Source organism: Ictidomys tridecemlineatus, chromosome X, assembly GCF_052094955.1.
Source record: "Ictidomys tridecemlineatus isolate mIctTri1 chromosome X, mIctTri1.hap1, whole genome shotgun sequence".
Classification (NCBI taxonomy): domain Eukaryota; kingdom Metazoa; phylum Chordata; class Mammalia; order Rodentia; family Sciuridae; genus Ictidomys; species Ictidomys tridecemlineatus.
The window spans coordinates 36023138-36040621 of NC_135493.1; the positions used below are offsets into that span (position 1 = coordinate 36023138).

Here is a 17484-nt window from a genome sequence, read left to right on the forward strand (position 1 = left end):
GCACATGTACACTGGAGCAGTGTGAATCTAGACCCCATATGTCCTGATGCTTTCCTACCCATCCATGGGAGAAGCCAGGCTGAAGCTTATGTGCTCAGGAAATAATGAGTGATTGAATCTCTGAAATCTATTCCTTGAACTCATAAGGTCAAGTCTATGATTCAGAAAGGTAAACATTCAGATTTTAGAGGTTTTTTCTCTCCAATGTGGAATTCCATGGTCATTTTTAACTTCTGGGGAGAAAAACTTAACAAATTTTTGGGTCAGTGATTCTCATGGATGGTTCTGGCTTACAACATCTCTAGTCCTAAATGGGATGACCATCTCATTCCAGGTTATTTGAACCTTTTCTGATTTTATCACTGAATGTCCCACATCCCAGAACATTCTTCAGTCCCAGGCACACTGGCATGGTCATTCACCCTAATCCTAAATGAAATAAGGACAATGAGGTTTGTTTTTTTTCCCCCTAAAATTGAAAGTACTTAATTTAAATTCTGAAGGGCAATGAGTTTTTTGTTGTTGTTGTTGTTTTGTTTTGTTTTACAGCTAAACACATTTCAAATGAATTTTGAAATTCATCTTTCCTACATCTTGGCTTCTGAATGCCACTTGTAAAATGAAATCTTTGTGACAGTGGTAGATAGTATAATAGTTTACTTAACAGCCTTATTTGTCACAGATGGGGTCAACCTTATATCAGAATCCTTCTGCTTTTTTCTATCATAGTCTGGGTACCACTCACTGATATATAATCACTTCCTCTGTCTTAGGTTCTCTGTTCCTCGTACTGGTTGTCACATGAGAACTTTTGATCTCAAGGTTAATGTGCATGGGGGACATATGGGGTTACTTCAGACTCCAAGTGCTAAGCTTTAAAAGCTGATACTTTTCTTCTCACGGTATGTCTGGGTAAACTGGCCTTTCTCCTACCTTCCCTATCTTCTTCTCAAATTCTTCCCCATTCTTAAATATTTTTTGAAGTTTTAAATGGGGAGTCATGGAGGCTTTTAATTATAATACTAGTGGGGTGATATATAATACTACTGGGGTAATGCTATGGGGGAAGGCTGCAGATGAAGGAGAGGTGGAAAAGTCACCTTGCTTTCTGACCCTCAGTTTACTTTCTTTGTTAATTGAGGGATAATACCCACTTTCTTACTATCCTAAGAAGATGGTTTAGCAGAGCACATGTGTTCAAAAGTGATTGTGATGATGCTGCCAGTAACTATTTATCAACTTTTTTCTCTCCTGTTCTGGCTTGGGTTTATTCATCAGGAAATGAATCCATAACAGAGGGCTGCCTGTGCTTTTCATAATCATACAAACTCCAACATAACTAGCAGGAACATTACGTCATTGTGGCCAAGGATACCTGCTTTTCTAACAGCAATTACTCAAAACAAGTTCCATTTCTCCCCCTGTTGCCTTCAATCCCTCATCACATCTTTCTCTCATTCCCTCCACTCTCAGGCACAAAGCCTTATTCCCAGGGGCCCAGCTCAGGGCACTTTCTTCCCAAACCCTAACATTCCAAAGTAAGCACCTGCAATTTACGATCTCTGCTCCCTTCCTGCACAAAACACACAGCACAAAATACATATGTATCAAGAAGGGAATTGTGGTGGGGAGAAAAAAAGAACATTATACTAAGAATTAAATAACTAGGCTCTGGTTTGGCCAGTGTACCTTGCTAGCCTTTTACCCTTGGGTAAATCACTTCCTCTCCATTTCCCCATCTGTAAAGTGATGGGAATGGGGGTTAGCATTGTGTGGTAGCAAAGTGCTGGCTTAGGAATCTGCAGATCAGGTTTCTGTTTCCGGTGTTGCTGCTTGCTAACTGTGACTGGGGAAAATCACTTCCCCCTTTACTGGTCCAAATTCACCCCATATGTAAAACAAGAAGGTTGGATTAGGTGATTCATTTAGGTCCCTGCCAGTCTGGAAATTGGATGATTCTATGAAAGGGTTTCATTAAACAAACATGAATTGTAATACCTACCCTGTGCCAGGCAGTGTTTGATGATGCTTGTGAGAGGGCTCATGTCTGAGACCTTGAGACTCTGAATATGACTGCTACTTGTTCCTGTTTAGCATCCCAAATTGGCAATGTGGCAACCCCATACTAGTTCCTGTCCATCTCCTTTTTTGGGCCTTATCACCATCTCCCCTCTCCAGCCTCACTACCTGTAACTTTTAGCAATGGTGATGAATCATGGAGATGTTTCTGAAACATACTCCACCATCTGCCTGCTGGAGACATTCACAGTGCTGTCATCAAGCTGCAGTGTGGTCTCCAGCCGCCCTAATACAGAACCTAGCCAGAAAGCAATGGCAGATTAATGGATTGGGAGGAAGTGGTGGATTTTTGATTGAAGGGTCTGTAAAAACCATTTAGGAGCTGGGCTAAGGAGACTAGATCTGGAAAATCTCTCAGCATCTTGAAGCTGAGATGACTTGTTCCAAAAAGGACCTTGAAAGGTCCTTACAACTATGTATGTCTGCTACAAGGCAGGGAATGCATAATTATGATCTGTTTGAGAGACATGAGAAACTTTCTTCACTATAGCTAGCAAACAATGAGGAGGCTTTTATTTGTAGCCAGTCTAGAGTTAAACACCACTGGTTGGAATGTTGCCTTCCATTTTGGTTGTCTGAAACGTGACTGAATGGTAGTCTCTCAGTGACTGGAATAGAGTACAAGACTGGGCTTCTATCATTTTATTCTATCCATTTCAACTTGGCTGATGTATCCCACTGAAAAGCCTACAGTAACACACTGTTAGACATCCTATCTAAGTCAAATTGATACATCTCATAGCTCCACGGTGAGGTCTCCTGCCCATCCATAAGGGACAGGTCTGTGATTCATCTTCCTTCTTCACTTTCTGAAAACAACTTTGTTCCTCACCTCTCAAGATATTGCCTGTTTCCAAGCCTGCAGATCAGCAAAGCTGTTCAGCTGGAATTCCCAGAGACTCTTGAGGCAGTTTTGTCTTCCTACAGATTCTCTTCCTACCACTAGGTCTAAGCAGTATGCCACAAGTTATAAGATGATGGATCTGGCTACATTGGGTTGGCAGAGCAGTGACTAATTCAGTTCTATGATTATTCCACTGCAGGATAGTGACTACAGAACTCTGAACCAAGCAGAAGGAAAGAAAGATGGAAAGCAGGATCCCAAAAGGACCCAAATTGTCTTTGAGAGGCTAATCTCATGCAGAAGCAAGGGCCAAGTGGCATATAAATGAACCCCAGGACTGGTCGTTTAGATGAAAAAATCAGCCTGTGGAACCTACATGCTAACTTTTCCATTTGGTATTGTGACCCAACTGATCTTCCCATCCCTGCAGAGAAACCTGAGACCATGAGGAGCAGCTTGACCTTGGTTGGGACCCTCTGGGCTTTCCTGTCCCTTGTTACTGCTCTGGCCAGTTCTACTAGTTACTTCCTGCCTTACTGGCTCTTTGGATCCCAGTTGGGGAAGCCAGTGTCATTCAGCACATTCCGGAGATGCAACTACCCTGTACGGGGAGAGGGGCACAGTCTGATTATGGTTGAAGAATGTGGGCGCTATGCCAGCTTCAGTGCCATACCAAGTCTGGCCTGGCAGATGTGCACAGTGGTAACAGGTGCTGGCTGTGCTCTGCTGCTCCTGGTGGCACTGGCTGCTGTCTTGGGCTGCTGCATGGAGGAACTCATCTCCAGAATGATGGGACGTTGCATGGGAGCAGCACAGTTTGTAGGAGGTAAGACTGTGTCCATGGGGTTGAGTAAGTAGGACAGCCTTAGGAAGGGGAATGTGGGGATTATGGCCTTATGCGAAAATCCACCCACATCTCTTCCACTTTATCTAATTCTAAGTTATGAATGGTGACTTTTTTGAAATATGTAGTCTAGGAATTCCTAAATTGCAACATACATCAGGGTTTTATTCCCAGAAAAATTGGCTAGTAGGCAGAATTGATATTTGTTGCATGGCCTTTATTTTTGCACCTGCAGGGTATCCATTTAAGAATATTATCCAGAAGTTGATCTCAAAGTAAAACAGAGTACAATAGTGGTCCCTAGAGGCCAAGAGGGGAAAGAGAAAGTGAAATAGATGGAGGTAAGATAAGTTAAAATATAGTTAGTTAGGAGGAATAAGTTCTAGTGTTCTATATCATCGTAGGGTGACTATAGTCTACAATTTATTGTATATCTTATATAGAACTTGAAGAGAAGAGTTTGAAGGCCCTCAACATAAAGAAATGTTTAAGGAGATGGAAATGCTAACTTCTCTGATTTGATCATTATATATTGTATACGTGTATCAAATTATTACACTGTACCCCATAAATGTATATAATTATTATGTGTAAAACAAAAACAAAAATAATAACAATGGACTGGGGTTGTAGCTCAGTTTTATAGCACTCTCCTAACAGGTGTAAGGCACTGTGTTCAATTCTCAGCACCACAAAAACAAAACCTAAATAAAATAAAGGTATTGTGCCCATCTATAACTAAACTACTTACCAAACAAACAAAAACAAAAAAGCAAAGCAAAAATCCTATTTCATTATGGACTTCACTGATTGGCATAGTTAAATTCACTGAAATAGAATTATTCTCAATGCAAAAAAATTATAAAGAGAATATTATTCACTTCTGTCTTCCATTGACAGCAACACATGCTCTAGTGTTCTTGTTTCAATATGAACTTGATCCTGAAGAACACTGCTTTCTGGTAGTTATCTCAGAGGACAGTGATCTGATAAATACACACACATAGGTACTAATTACTAACAGTCCTCATTAAAGAAATACATCTCTAATTAGTGAAATGCTAAGTGCCAGACACAATGTATGTGACTCCTTTATCCTTGTTGGATGGCCATTCACTAATTCTACTCAGGTTTCTCATGGCCTTGATCCACCCTACAATGTCCTTTCACTTATTCAGTTTCCTCTTAATTTTAGTGCAAATAACCTGAGACACTGGGAGTCTGGATGGGCTAGGAAAGAGCAAAATGCCATAATGGCGGACTGCAGGAAGACAATGGGAGGCAGTTAATTTAGACCATTTGAGAAGAAATCCCAAATTAGATAGATAAATATATGTGTGCATATTTGTGCTATTTTTAAGCCTAGATGGGGCACTAGGAAAAGTTCACTGATAAATTCATTGTTATTTCAGGGTTTTAGAATCATTATTTAATTCATCAACACTATCACCTGTATAAACACAACAGTATGGATGACTAGAGTCATGAAAGTTGGATTTCACCTCTATTTCTTTTACCACAGTGCTGTATGGCTCTTATGGGCAAATGATGTGACTTTTCCTGTGCTTCATTCCCCTCAAATTTATCCCCTTGAAAATTCAGTTCATATCTGAATTTTGTTTCCTTTCTCCAATGATGTCATTCAGTTAACTGGCCTTCAAGTGAGATGGTAGTGATGAGCTTAGGCACACTGATTCTCACCTGAGGATAGATTTGCATCCCCTTTCCCACGAGAGGACATCTGGTTGATTAGGCCTGGAGACTTTTTTTTTTTTTGGTACCAGTGACTGAACTCAGGGACCCTTAACTACCAAGCCATATTCCCAGCCCTATTTTATGTTTTATTTTGAGTCAGGGCTTCACTAAGTTGCTGAGGTTGGCCTCAAATTTAGAATCCTCTTGCCTCATCCTCCTGAAGTCATTGTAATTATAGGTGTGCACCATAGAGCCTAGGTTGGAGATATTCTTGGTTATTGAAATTTGGGAAGGTAGCTCTTGACATAAGTGGGTAAAGCAAAGGAACTGCTCATCATCCTATAATTCACAAGAGGAAGACACCTCTATACCTCAACAACTAAAAAGCATCCAGTCCCAAATGCTGATAGTGCCAAGACTGAGAAACCCTGGACTAAGATACCATGGTTTCCTGGCCTGCATATGTAAAGCCCCAGATTTTTCTTGTTGCACCACTTGAGGGGATGCTTTCTGGTTCTTTCTTTGAACATATTCTCATTGTAAAAATCTAAAATCTGAGTTACCGTTTTAGTTACCCTCATCTCTGAATTTTCCTACATTTTAGTCACTGATGGGTTTTCTAGCCACACTGAAAAGTTTAATTAGAACAGTTCCTTTCTTTTCCTTAAAAAACATGGTACCAAACCATCAGATGCTAATACTGATATAAGCCAATGATTTTATTTCCCTTGGGGAACTCCCTGGGTACCACATGGAGTGCCACTTTGGGAACTGAATTGGTATCACCTTTCACCTATATTCTTGGGTGTGTTATTGTTAATTGAGCACTTCTATGGAAACCTTATTTTAGCAATTGACACTTGACTGACAGGAGAGATAGAATCCTTCCCATCAAAATTATAGCCCCAGGTCCCAGCTCAGTGCCTGGCACAGAGCAGGTGTTCAGTTAACTTTAGAAAGGATGAATGTGCGGCTAAAGAAATATTTACTGTATGTTGGGATACACAGGACATGTGAGATCTGGGTTAGTTCATATACTTTTTATTTTTCCAGGCTTCTGTGTAGAGCTATTAACCCCCTGAGCTTTCTTGTCTTCTGACAAGAGAGTGACAACTTAGTCCTGCTTGCCTTTTTGAGAGTTTCCAGTTCTCAAAAGAGAAGGAGGAGAGTCTAAGGGCAGGAATCAGAAGAGCAGTAACAACAGCCTTCATCAGACTCCAAGCATTAATATCTTACTTTCTCTTGGGGACTTGACTGAAACTTTCATGGAAGAACCCTCATAGTTCTCCATATGATGCATTTTAATTGATCTTACCTCCTAGGTCTAGAAACTCAAAGGGAATTATTGAAGCAGGGACTTGGACATTCCTAGAGGATAAGTGGGACAGAAGTTTGACTGAGGGGCAGTGTCATACAGAAGAAGTCAAAATATGAATTCCATTTTCATGTCAAATGATTCTGCCATTCTATATTTCCCAAAACCCTCATGTGTAGGAACTTGGTCATGGTGTTCACATTTTGATGAGTGTCTTTTACATTCAAGATTAAAGTATCACTTGACAGTAGTCCTACAAAGGGTCAAGAACAAGGCTAGGCTACCAGGTTTATCTCAGGCAAGGGAATAATATTGGGCCAGATTGCTAGACTTCTATAGCTACCCTATCTGAAACACTGGCCAATGTTAACAGCCATCCTGCTTCTTTTTTAAAGACTGGTGGCTGTCAAGGTTATACCAAATGAAGGAATGGTGAAGACTGCTTGGATGTTCCATATTTTCTAGGATCTCCTTGGCACATGACCATTACCTATTGCTCTTCACAGATCTTGGATCTAATTTTCAGAGATGGGTTTTGCCAGTGGCAGGAAGTCAAACCTGGGCAGCATTTGAAACTCCATGGATAAAAGGCACAAGAGAAAGAGCTCTGGGGGTTAAGTTTATGCTTGTTGTTCAGATGAGGGGAATTGATTTTGTTGCTCTGGGCCTGGCTGCTTCTCGGCAGCTAGTGCATTAACCGAAATACATCAGGGGAGGAGCCAATTTGTTGCAGGTCTGGATTATCTCTGCCAGACCCCAAACCACTGAAGAACTGGAGTATCCATTAAGAACTACCTCCTCCCCCTGCCTGACTCTTGTTCCCGGGTCTGGCGGCTGCCCACAGAGATGAGTGGTGGGAAGTGGGAGAGACAGGAAGAAATAAAGGGCTGCTGGCTTGAGTCATACTCAGCAAGGTGACCTGATGGGGCCCTTGGGTCCCATTTGCTCCACCTGCAGCTGATCCAGCTGAACAAGCTTAGGGTCCAGAGAGCCTTCCACTGGGACCTTTGTGCCCTGCTCTGACCGGTGAAGGAAACATCTGGCCAGGAGATTATTTCAACACTGGGGATGCTGAGTTTTCCAACCAGATGGCTCCCCTGGTCCCTGAGAACATGGTCATTATTCACATTCCCCTGTGTATGCATATGCATGATGCTTGTGAATTATCCTCTATCTTCAGTGAGAGTTAAACCAAGAAGGAATAGGTGAGAAGTAAATATAAGGAACTTCTTGGCAGGAAAAAAGTGTAAGATCTTGGATTGGGTTACTCGAGGGAGGCCAAGAATCTTTTTAGAGCAGAAAATGTATCAAAATCATCAAGAGTGCTTAAAAGAATGTGAACTCCCTAATTTCCATTCTTATATACACAGCAACAGGTGGAAGGCTGCATGTTTGGAAAAATGTCCCCAGTGACTCTGGTATATGTGCCGTGTTTCCTTTCCCCAACCCAAAGGCAGATCACTACCCTGGATATTTTTTGTTTGTTAAGGGGACAGTATGTTACATACCCAGACAGAGAGGGATGATTTCTGTATCTAAGATCCTAATGCTACATGCTACAGGCTGAAAGAAAGTTGCCACTGGAAACAAATCACTGAAAACTTGATTTTCAAAAAGTTGCCATCTTTCTAAAATCTATAATGTTTTAACACATGTATAAATTGTGTAATTATGAAATAAGGCTAATTAGCATGTATATAACCTCAAACATTTATCATTTTTTTGTGAAGGGAGCATTCAAAATCTGCTTTTCTAGCTGTTTTGAAATATACAATGGTTATAGTTATTATACTCGTTGTTAACTATATTCACCCTGCTGTGCAACAGAATGCCAGAACTTATTCCTCTAATCTAATAATAACTTTGCACCCATTTATTACTTGTTAATTTTAAAATTTATCCTCATCAGGATGGTGGCACTTACCTGTAATTCTAGTGGCTCAGGAGGCTGGGGGCAGGAGGATCACAGGTTCCAAGCCAGCCTCAGAAACTTAACAAGGGCCTAAACAACTCAGCAAGACTCTGTCTCTAAATAAAATATAAAAATGGGCTGGGGATGTGCCTCAGTGGTTAAGCACCCATGGGTTCAATCCCTAATACAAAAAAAAAAATCCTCTTTGGAAACCATGTGTTTCCTAGAAAGCTTTCCAAAATTTTACCAAGTATTTATGTCATTTATCCTTACTATACTGAGCAAGTGGCTTTCTGTTTTAGAAATGACATTTGAGGAAGACTTACATAGCAAATTGGAACAGAGCAGAAAATATTGTCCTGAGCTTCTGACTCTCTGTTTTAAGCTTTATGCACTGGTGCTCTTGATTTTTCTTCTTTCCTTTGAGGAAGAACTCCTATCTCAGTGATTTTTGGAGTGGTTCTTGAACCACTTGTATAAGAATCACCTGTAGAGCCAGTGCAGATTCCTTAGTGTTTTGGCATAGGCTAGAGGCCTGCCAATCTACATTTTACACATCCTGATTTGATTTTGAAAATATATTATGAAATAATTCAGATGTATACATTTGCTTAGCTTAAAAAATAGAATATTGCCAATAAAGTTGAAGCCTTTTCATACTCTCATTACATTCCCTGGTCCCCATAGCAAAGGTAACTTACTGTCTCATATTTCTTATTTATCATTTCCCAACATGATTTTAGTACACACTAAAATTTGAGAAACTTTGTTCAATTTTGTTTATGGTGTTGCTTCTTTCCAGAATTCTCTTTTCTTACATCTCTGCCTATAAATAGTTACCAATCTCTCAAAGGCCGGGTTCCATGCAGTCACTCTGTGAAGCCTCCATTGATTTACTTTTGACATCTCTAGTAGGTGTGAACTCTCTGAGAGGGAATATGGAATCAAATGAATAGGGGAGGTGAGTGGAAGAGTTTCCTGGGAAGGGAAAGCTGAGATACAGTTAGAGGGAAGGTTGTAAATTTTCCAGAGTTATATTTATTTATATTGAAGTTGCTGTAAGTGCTATAAACTGAGAAAATTAATAAGAAATTAATCCACACTAGGCTTCTGTTCAGAGTAGTAAATTCAAACTACCTAATGAAAATGTTTGGAAAGGAGAATTGGCAGCCATGCAGAATAGGGAATGTGGAGATAGAAGGAGAGTGTAACAAAATGGCTGTTCACTCAACAGTTGTACTTGTGAATGGGGAGCAGGACAAAGGGGGCTGGTAATACCCAGGAAGGAAGCTAGTACTGTCCGGAGATATGGATCTGATTGAGAATGTGCACTTGGGACAGGGTTATACAACTATTAGGATATGAGAAAATAATCATTCTGGGAGCAGAGGGAAGGTTGAGGGCGCTGGAATATCTGGAGAGAGGCCTCTCAGTTCTGTCTGAGATTTTATACTTGAGGGTATATATTAGTATTAGAGTTGTTGCAAGGGTGAAGCTAAGTAAATATCCAACTCAAGTCTCTGTTTTGTCAGGGCAGAGAGTTCAAACTATAGCCACCATATTTGAGAAGGACATCTGGTACATTTTGTGATAGGTGATTCTTACAGAGGAGAGCAGGTGAGAAATGGAAACAAGATGGCAGCCCATTAGATATCTGCGCCTGTACAGTAGGAAAAGAAGTTTGTAGCACACTCTATAGAGCTTTTTTTTTTAACCTTTCTGAGAAGCAGATAAGAATAGAAAAAATGCCTAGCTGAGAATATGCACTTGGGACAGACTTCTCAAACTGTTACGGTTGGAGGGGCAATAAAATTGGGCATGAGTAATGACATGTAAGAGAAGAGTGAGCCAAAACTGCAGCTCATATGTGGCAGAACTGGATTTAAATTAGTGTTCTCTGCCACCAGAATTCCTATTCTTAACATTTTTACTGCTGCTTTTCTCAAGTGTTGTTACCAGGACTAGATGCATCAATATCATAGAGTACTTTTTTAAAAAAATATTTATTTTTCTGTTGTAATTGGACACAATACCTTTATTTTCTTTATATGTGGTGCTGAGGATCAAACCCAGGGCCCCACACGTTCTAGGCAAGCACTCTACCACTGAGCCACAACCCCAACCTCCCCGCAGAGTACTTTTAAAATGCATATTACTGGGCCATAGTTACTAAATTAAATACCTGTATTTGAAGTCCAAGTTTGTCCCTACTGTTCCAGAAGGTGGCAGAACCTGGTACTGGCAAATGACTTCCCTGTTGATAGTAGCAGCACATTTTCACAACCCCAAATTGATGAGAGGAACTGTTGGGGACAAACATAATTGAGGATGAATTATCCTGTGAGTTCATTTTTATTTTTAATGTGTCCCCCAAGGCATCATTTTCCAGCTATGATCAAATGTAATGGATTCAGCTGTCAGTTACAAGTCACATATCCCCATGAAGTATGTTTACAATCCAATGTGCTCACTTGTCTAAAAGGCAGGATGAGGGGATGGGGGTGGTGTGAGGGCAGATTGGGCAGAGTGGGGAGCTATGCACACTGGGGCAGGATGCCTGACAGAGAGTTCTGGTCTTTGGCCAGGTAGCTCCGCAAAATTGCAGGAAAATTACTTCAATGAGACATCTTTTGAACTGAGCCCTGCTCAGCTTTTGGCTTTTTAAAATCTGTTATGAAGACAGAGAAGTGAAGAACAAATTAGCACAGGGAATATAGGCAGAAACTGGGAAAGGAGCCTCAGGGAGAGACAGCTGTTGAATAATAATAAATCTTTGTTGAGTATTTTCTATATAGCAGTCACTTTATGTGCACTAATCTCATCGATTGTTGGAACAGCTATGTAAGATACAGTACTAATATTGTTTCCATTAAAAATGAGGTAACTAAGGTACAGAGAGATCAAGTAACATATCTGAAATCACACAGCCCTTAGGTGGCAGAGCAGGAATTTAAACTTAGGTCTAGGCTGACTCCAGAACCTATTCTCTTAAACCATCATGCTTTGCTGTCTTTTTGGATCTAATACCTGCAAAATGCCTCGTGTTAAGAGATAATCTTGCCCAAAGGCAGTCATTACTAGACAACCATCAATAAAAAATGGAGCCTTTAAAGGCTGATAATCTCTCTGATCAGTGAGAAAAAGTATTGCCAGTAACTGACTATATGATCTTGGGTAAATCACATTCCCTCTCAGGGCCTTAGCATCTACCTCTGTAGATCTGTAATAGGGAAGGAATAAAGTAGGTCATTACAAAGTTTCTTTTATGACTATATCAGATATCTAGGATGATCTTTTAAACACTATGGAAGTCTCTTCAGATGGCTTGCCCCTTGGGGAATGTAGGTTAAGGAAGCTGAATATTCTTTTTTTTTAATAGTTTTGTAGTTGTTGATAGACCTTTGTTTTATTTATTTATATGTGGTGTTGAGAATCGAACCCAGTGCCTCACACATGCCAGGCAAGTGCACTGCCACTGAGCCCCAGCCCAAGCCCCAGGAAGCTGAATATTCTGAAACAAATATATACATTGAGCACATAATATGTACCAGGTTCCAAGGATATAGAATCAAAAATAAATATGGCTCTTGCCTTCAAGGGATACACACTCTAATGAGGAAAACAGATTACAAGCCAATATGAAGAATATACATTACAGGGTATTTTAGTCAGTAGGCTAAGCATAGGGTGTTATGGGAACCATGATGAGGAGAATATATCAGCTAGGGCATTGGGGATGATGAGGGAATGTTTCAGGGAGGGGTTAATTTCTGACCTGATCTCTGCATGATGATGCCTGAGGAGCAAAAATACTAAAGGAGGGAGGAAGGTTCCCCCCTGCTGTGCCAAGAAAGGCACTTGGCCAACAGTAGTTCCTGCTTGAGAAGTCAGAGTTCTTGCCAGTCCTGGGGATCTGAAAGTGGAGGTTGGAAAGTAGAGCTGATGTTCTTTTATAAACTTGTGTTCTTTTCTCCTAGTCTCTGTGGGAAAGCTCAGTCTTTATTTACTCTTCCCACAAAGGGTAGACACTGTGCAGGAAAAGGCTTAGTTTCTTTTGCAGTTTTGTCTTAACCCATTGTGCATACTCTGGGCTGCCTCCTCATAGCATAGAATTTTAGTTTATCTGTGGTGAAAAACGGGGGTATTGTTTTACTGCTGCTGGACAAATTCCAAAGCCTAGAAAAATCTTTGAGCCACCAGTTTCATTTCCTGTAAAGCTATGAGACAGGCAAGAAAGCTTACTAATTTTAAGTTTTCCACTAAAGGGAATTTTAAACCTTCATTGGTCATTCTTTGCAGTTCTAAAACCTTCCTCACTATCATTTAGTTCTCTCCATTTCCCTATTTAAGCCCTGCTCACTTATATTTTAAGGTCCTCCTCTTCCTCCATGGCTTCACTAAGTAGCAAGAAAAACTGCTTGCCATGTGCACACTAACTTGGAGAGTACTTTGAGATCTTCTTCCTAAAGAACACATCCTGAGGCAAAGAGGGCTTCTGAGCTTCTTAGCATGTAGATGGAATCTACCTCAGTTTAGAAAGAGGTGCAAAGTGAAGCCAACAGTCCATGGAACAGCCTGCCTTTCACTGTGCCACTGATCACCAGAGCTGTGGAACCTATAAGAATGCTATTCAGGCATCATCCACCAAGTGCCTGAACTGTGGCAATTCTGCATCCACATTAATGGCAGGTATCCCTGTTGTGTGTTTTGGTATGGCACCCAGTATATTGGTCTTACAATTAGACCTTCTTGGTTGCAAATAGTAGAGACTCCTTGATTTGCCTCAATGAAAAGGGAGTTTATTATAACAAGGAAATAAACATTGGAAACCCATCAATAAGGGCTTTTCTTTTCTCTTTTCATGGACAATAAGAAAATTTTCCCATGGTGTGTTTAGTTCATGTCACTTTTCTATTTTAGTCTCCCCCTCTACCCATCAATTTGTTTAGCTGACCCAGAACTGATTTTCACCCATAACTTTGAATTGAATCTGGCTTTGGATTATATGATTCTACCTCTTGGTGTTTCTTTTGCCACTATCTGTTTATTAGCTCACCATCCCTATGTTTCTCAGTTAAAATTTTCAGAAATAAGAATGTGGTCCAGCTCCTCTCTTCATGCCAGACTATAATGTCACCCATTACTGACCACCCAATGAATTTGGTTGTATTTTTTCATCAGGTGCACATTCTTGACCCAATTTTCTGTGGCTAAAGGCAGAATAGTGTGATAGATTCTAAAATGTGAAAATGTAGGCAGTAAAAAAGAGCTATGGGTAAGGCAGTTGCCCTTAGAAGACAGTGTTGCCAAGCAGACCCAGATTTGTGTCTCTGGTTAGAAGAATAAGATTTCCACTAAGATACCACAGAGTTTCTCTGTAGTTTCTAAATGGCCTAAATCAAAGGGGAGTAAAGGCAAGGGGCATGATAGAAGGTACTAGAAGCCAAATAATGGAGGGATGCTTGGCTTGAAGCTGATATTATTTTTTTGAGGAAGAGGGAGTGTTTTGCCCTGATCAACAATCTTTTCAGTGTGTACGCTCTTCATAGATCTCAGTTTTTTTTAATATTTATTTTTTAGTTCTCGGTGGACACAACATCTTTGTTTGTATGTGGTGCTGAGGATCGAACCCGGGCCGCATGCATGCCAGGCGAGCGCACTACCACTTGAGCCACATCCCCAGCCCCAGATCTCAGTTTTGACTGCTAATTCTGTGTGACAAAAATTATGACCCACTTATAGCTAGTAGGGTCATAAATGACACTTAAAAAAGGTTTGATTTTAGGAAATAGTAGTGATCATTACATTGTTATTTTCTTTAAACCAGACCAACTTAGAACAGGATGGAGAAGACTTATAAGTTATTTATCAATAGTATTAACTGCAAAATATGTATTGACCTGTCTCAATTTCTAATACTACCCTTCCTTTAGGAGATGTCTCCTGAAACGTCTACTGCACTCTACCATCTATGATATGGCAAATAAATCCTTTTGAGTTGGCAGTATCAGAGGAATTTAGAGTAAAACGAGAAGAGGAAGCTCTGAATGGGGAGGCAGAATTTGAGCTGAGCTCATTCAGGGGGATAATGGGGTAACAGAAAACCTGTTGTATTTTTTTGTACCTGTTTTTATGTTTTTCTTTCCAGGACTCCTGATAAGCTCAGGCTGTGCATTATATCCTTTAGGATGGAATAGCCCGGAGATAATGCAAACATGTGGGAATGTCTCCAATCAATTTCAGTTAGGTAAGGTGGCCTGGGCAGAATGGCAGTGATGATTCATGGGAAATCTGTTTTTCTAAAGTGCTTTACCTCTTGGAGGGACCTCTTCTTGGTAGTGGTATATACCTGACTCTCTCATGCTGTTAGCTTACAGAAGGTGGTGGTTTCGCCAGACTTATCTGGCTTTGCTAACTTGTAAGAATTGACTGTAAATTCCACTTATTTAAGTGCTTTCTACACTGTTTATGAGTTTTTGCTCAGAGTTCATTGACAAGTTTTGGATAACTTTATTTAAATGGGGATTTAAAATACTTGGAGACTAATGATCTATCATCTTCTGAATAAGTCCTAGTTACTATTAATGTTTTGTTCTAGCACTATTTTCCAAATATAAATCCACAGTATCTCTTACCAATCTCCACTGAGGATATAAGAAGAGGTAATTTATTGTACATGAAGCATAAGGAACCCAGATGGTTCCTAATGGCAAAGGCTATTAAATATTAGAATAGGTGACAGATATAACACTCAATCATTTTCTGGTTTGCCAAATCTGAGTATGGCTTAGATTTACAATTATGAATTGGTAATAGATTAGCCTCTTATTGGAACACTTCAAAACATTTCCCCAAACTATCATGATGGAAGAGAGTAGGAGGAGAGATGTCTAAGTTTTCTTGAGTATTGTCAGTTATAGGAAAGGATTTGGGAACAACAGACCACCCTCTCGCACAGAATTTATGCTCTAATACTTCCCTTTCTTTCTATTGCATCAGACTGTTCTAAGTTTTGTCTCACCTGTGTTTGGGAAGGATTGGTTCTCTGTACAAACATTATATGAGGGCATTGTTGTGCAGAAGATGTGACAAGTTTGGATGCTGGGATGTTCAGTGTTCTTGACACAAGATAGGGCTGACTGGTAAATAAAATAATTCTGCCACAGGAGAAGGAATGATGAAATATTTGGGGCAGTGGTTGAAGAAATTGGAATCAAGCCACTGGTCCTGCTAATTGGGCTATGGGAACCTGAACATTTAGCCCACTTTTCCTACTTGATTATTGGACTTATACTTTTACTTATTAAAAATAATAGATTTATATGTCAAGAGCTTTGTAATGTTGTGAACAACCAATAAAAAAATAAAAAATTAAAAAAAATAATAGATTTATTGATATATATTTCACATACCATGAAATTCACCCTCTTAAAGTATGAATCAGTGATATTTAGTATATTTCCAAGGATGTGCAACCATCACCACTATCCAATTCCAGAACATTTTCATCAACACAAAACAAAACCCCTTATCAATTAGCAGTCAGTCCCCATTCCCCTCTGCCCCCATCCTCTGGCAAACACCATCAATATGGATTTACCTATTCTGGACATTTCATTTAAATGAAATCATACAATGTATTTTGTATATCTTTTTTTCACTTAGTATAAAGTTTTCAAAATTAATCCATATTGTAGCATGTGTCTATATTTCTTTTCATGAATGAATAATATTCTATGTATAGCTGGGCACAGTGGCACATGCCTGTAATCCCAGTGACTCAGAAGCATGGAGCAGGAGGATCACAAATTCAAACCCAGCCTCAGCAATATAGTCAGACCTTAAGCAACTTAGTAAGACCTTGTCACAAAATAAAAACTAAAAAGGACTGGGGACATGACTCAGTGGTGAAGCACACCCAAGTTCAATCCCTGACATAAAAAAATTAAAAATTTTGTGGTGTAACTATAACATACTTCATTTAAACATACTTGGGTTTTCCCACATTTTGGCTATTATAAATAGTATTGCTACTAATATCTTTGTGTATATTTTTATGTGGAAATACATTTTCATTTATTAAAAAGTCTATTATTTACCCTCATTGAATAGTGTTGGTATCCTTGTTGAAAACCAATTACCAATAAGTACAGAGGTTTATTATCTCACTCTTGGTTCTATTTCAATGATCCATCTATATCCCTATGCCAGTACCACACTGTCTTAATTACCATAGTTTTGTAAGTGCTGAAATTGGAAAGTGTGAGTGATCCTTCTTTTTCAAAATTCTTTTGCTATTTTGGGTTCTTTGGATTTACATGTGCTTTTTTTTTTGTTAATCTTGTCAATTTCTGCATAAAATCCAGCTGATATTTTGCTAGTGGTCAATCTGTACCTTAGTTTGAAGAGTATTGCTATTTTCTGATTTAAGTTTTCCAATCCATGAACATGAGATAACTTTCCATTTATTTAAGCCGTGTTTAGTTCCTTTTAATGATATTTTGCAGTTTTCAGAACACATTTCCATGTCTTTGGTTAAATCTATTCCTAAACATTTTATTGGATTTTAATTTTTTTATTTTTAATGACAAATAATAATTTCATATATTTATGGAGTACCACGTGATGTTATAAATCAGGTGTACATCATAAAGTGATTAAATCAGGCTAATTAACAGAATTATTTTCTTAATTTTATTTCCAGATTGCTTTTTTTAGTGAATAGAACTTCAAATTGTTTACCTTACTAAACTCTTTTATTAATTCTAATAATTTTTTTGGTGTATTCCTTAAGA

General features: G+C 39.4%; 1 protein-coding gene across 1 annotated transcript in view; it reads left to right on the forward strand.

Annotated features, from left to right (window-relative positions):
- Nucleotides 1–3047: 3047 nt before the first annotated feature.
- Lhfpl1 (LHFPL tetraspan subfamily member 1) overlaps nucleotides 3048–17484 on the forward strand; it is a 41853-nt gene continuing 27416 nt past the window's right edge. The window contains exons 1-2 of the mRNA XM_005323338.4: nucleotides 3048–3749; nucleotides 14838–14936. Of these exons, the coding sequence (XP_005323395.2) occupies nucleotides 3248–3749; nucleotides 14838–14936 (601 nt within the window). The 5' untranslated portion in view covers nucleotides 3048–3247. The remainder of the gene's footprint in view (nucleotides 3750–14837; nucleotides 14937–17484) is intronic.